Source organism: Nestor notabilis, unplaced genomic scaffold, assembly GCF_000696875.1.
Source record: "Nestor notabilis isolate BGI_N333 unplaced genomic scaffold, ASM69687v1 scaffold17265, whole genome shotgun sequence".
Taxonomy (NCBI): domain Eukaryota; kingdom Metazoa; phylum Chordata; class Aves; order Psittaciformes; family Psittacidae; genus Nestor; species Nestor notabilis.
In genome coordinates, this window is record NW_009930794.1 from 6805 (window position 1) to 9453 (window position 2649).

General features: G+C 46.8%; 1 protein-coding gene across 2 annotated transcripts in view; it reads left to right on the forward strand.

Moving 5' to 3' along the window:
• LOC104406567 (guanine nucleotide-binding protein subunit alpha-11) overlaps positions 1 to 2649 on the forward strand; it is a 6547-nt gene that overhangs the window by 2584 nt on the left and 1314 nt on the right. Inside the window, exons 5-6 of one of the 2 annotated variants that reach the window (XM_010015592.1) lie at positions 670 to 823; positions 1699 to 1950. In XM_010015592.1, coding sequence (XP_010013894.1) covers positions 670 to 823; positions 1699 to 1889 — 345 coding nt within the window. In that variant the 3' untranslated portion in view covers positions 1890 to 1950. Of the gene's footprint in view, positions 1 to 669; positions 828 to 1698; positions 1951 to 2649 lie in introns of those variants that run through there. The other variant, XM_010015591.1, reaches the window with a different exon arrangement.

Genomic DNA, 2649 nt, shown 5'->3' on the forward strand with positions numbered 1-2649 from the left:
AGGAGGAATGTCTTTAGCTTCTGGAGGCTGGTACCAAAGTTGGATTAGCATCTATTGCTGGTTTTGGCCTTCAGTTCATCCTGTTGCAAAGGGAACATGAGCCTCGATGGGGCATGATGTCCCGGAGGATGGAGAATGTGTGGAGCATTTGGATCATCAGGACTTCTCAAGTAATCCTCAAATACTGTGTAATTGCTGAGTTCTGTGTGCCTGGGAATGCTCTAAACCCCCCCCATTCCTCCTTTCCACAGCGAATGACTCCGTGCTGTGACTGCTGTCTTTTTAGATAGTGCCTGCTCTCTTTGAAGGTGCAACACTGAATCTTTATACTTGCTAAGAGACTAAAAAAATGCCATTAGGTAACAGCAGTTATTCCTTTTCTATAGACAAAGCATGTTCACAGAGTCCTCTCACATGACTCTCACAGCATAAAATGACTCTTAAGGCTTTTGATCTCAAGGGTTTGCCAGTTAAATGAAGCTGGAGTTCATCAGACCTTGCATTTCCTTTCCATTTACTGGTGCAGCTCGAGCCAGAACCTAGCTGGGGCCAAAGGATTCTGCATCCAGTATCCAAGATCCTGGATTGCTACGGATCTGAGTGCAGGCAGCAGAAAAGCATCTCCGTGTACTCCTTTGTGGAAACAAGGCTTTCTCTTCTCTCTTTCAGAACCGGATGGAAGAGAGTAAAGCCCTCTTTCGAACCATTATCACTTACCCATGGTTCCAAAACTCTTCTGTTATCCTCTTTCTCAACAAGAAAGATCTGTTGGAAGACAAGATCCTATATTCCCACCTTGTCGACTATTTCCCGGAGTTTGATGGTGAGTGGTTCTCGAGGAGGAACATTCTGATCTAGAAGAAGGGGTTGGAGGTGATTTGGTCAGATTTGTATTTGGTTTGGAAGGAAATCTCAGCTCTAGAGATGGGCAAAACATCTGAACTGGGGAAGGAATAGCTACAGCAAGAAGATGGCACCAAAGTGTCTTAATCATCTGGAAGTAACTGGAATCTGATGGAATGAGCCTCTTCTAGATGAAGAATTGCTCCTCCTGCCCTCAGGATGCACTTCAGGGTGTTATGGAAGTCTGGCTTTCCTACCTCTGTGCTTGTGCAGAAACCCAGCTCATAGACCCCATTCACTGGCCCTGGGCACTTCAATCCTGTAGTCAGGAGGTGACTTAACTCCTTGTTTTAAGAAACGACCTGGTCCAATACCCAACTTGTTCACATGATGGTGCTGCAGATCTCAGAGTGAGTTCTGCCTCTGTGTCATCTGCAGCTGTGGTCAGCCGGGGTGGTGTGAAACAGAGGCACTGCTCTTGGAGACACAACTCCTCAGCCCAAATCATGCTTCAGGCTTTTCAGTTTGGGTGCATTTAAAGCTGGCTGGTAACATCTGTTCAGAGCTTTAGGTACTTACAGGGGAGATTGAGGTGAGTTCTTAGGCAGGAAGCTCTTCCCTGGGAAGGTGGTGGGACACTGGAACGGGTTGCGCAGAGAAGCTGGGGCTGCCCCATCCCTGGCAGTGTTCAAGGCCAGCTTGGATGGAGCTTGGAGCAACCTGTTCTAGTGGAAAGTGTCCCTGCCCGTGACAGGGGGTTGGAAGTGGCTCCTTTGGGACTTTCAGGTCCCTTCCAGCCCACGCCAGCGCGGGGTTGCTGGGTCGCTGGGTAACTGGTGTCTCTGTTCGCCGCAGGCCCGCAGAGGGATGCGCAGGCAGCCCGGGAGTTCATTCTCAAGATGTTTGTGGATTTAAATCCCGACAGTGATAAAATCATCTATTCCCACTTCACATGTGCCACAGACACGGAAAACATCCGTTTCGTCTTCGCAGCTGTCAAGGACACCATCCTACAGCTCAACCTGAAGGAATACAACCTGGTTTGACCCCGCTCTGCTCTCGGCCCCTTCGAGAGGCTTCGTTGGGAAGAAAAGACAAAACAAGAAAGTTTCCAGATGACAGGAAAACCACAAAAGTTTTAATTCCTTGGGGTTTTTTTTCCCTTTTTTTTTTTTTTTTTAATTTTTTTTGATGATGTAATGATTGCAAATTGTCTGACCTGTGGAGTGGCACGTGCTCAGTGTTACCCTGGAGTCTCATGTCTCTGTCCACAGAGTAGTTGATTTCCTATTTTAACAAGATTGCTTTTATTTCACAAGTTAACGGGGATATGCCTCATCTCTTCAGCACCTTGCTTACTTCTTACGTTCTGCCAACTTAAAGCAGCCTCATCTTGAGCTTTCCTTTGTTGCTTAGCCTTTCCCCCCCCCTCCTCCTTTTCATTGCCATGGTATATATATAAATATATATATAAAAACAACCCCCAACTTTCCAGCTGAGATTGTGAATTCACTGGACTGTGGGAGTGCAGAATGCTACTGGGCCCTTTGCCTTGTGCTATGGGTGCCTCTGGTGTCAGTTGTTAACCCTGCTTGCTTCTTGCCCTTCCCTTTCCCTTCCCCAGGACACGCTCCATGGTTCACTGTGATGAAACGTTGGGGAGGAGCAATTGCTCTCCAACCATTGTGCAAAAAAAAAAGAGACCCCACACAAGAAAAAGGCAAACCACCACCACCAAAAGCCATCACTTTTCCATTCTTTATATGTTCTAGTTCTGAGTTATTTTGTTTCTTATCAATTATAAAA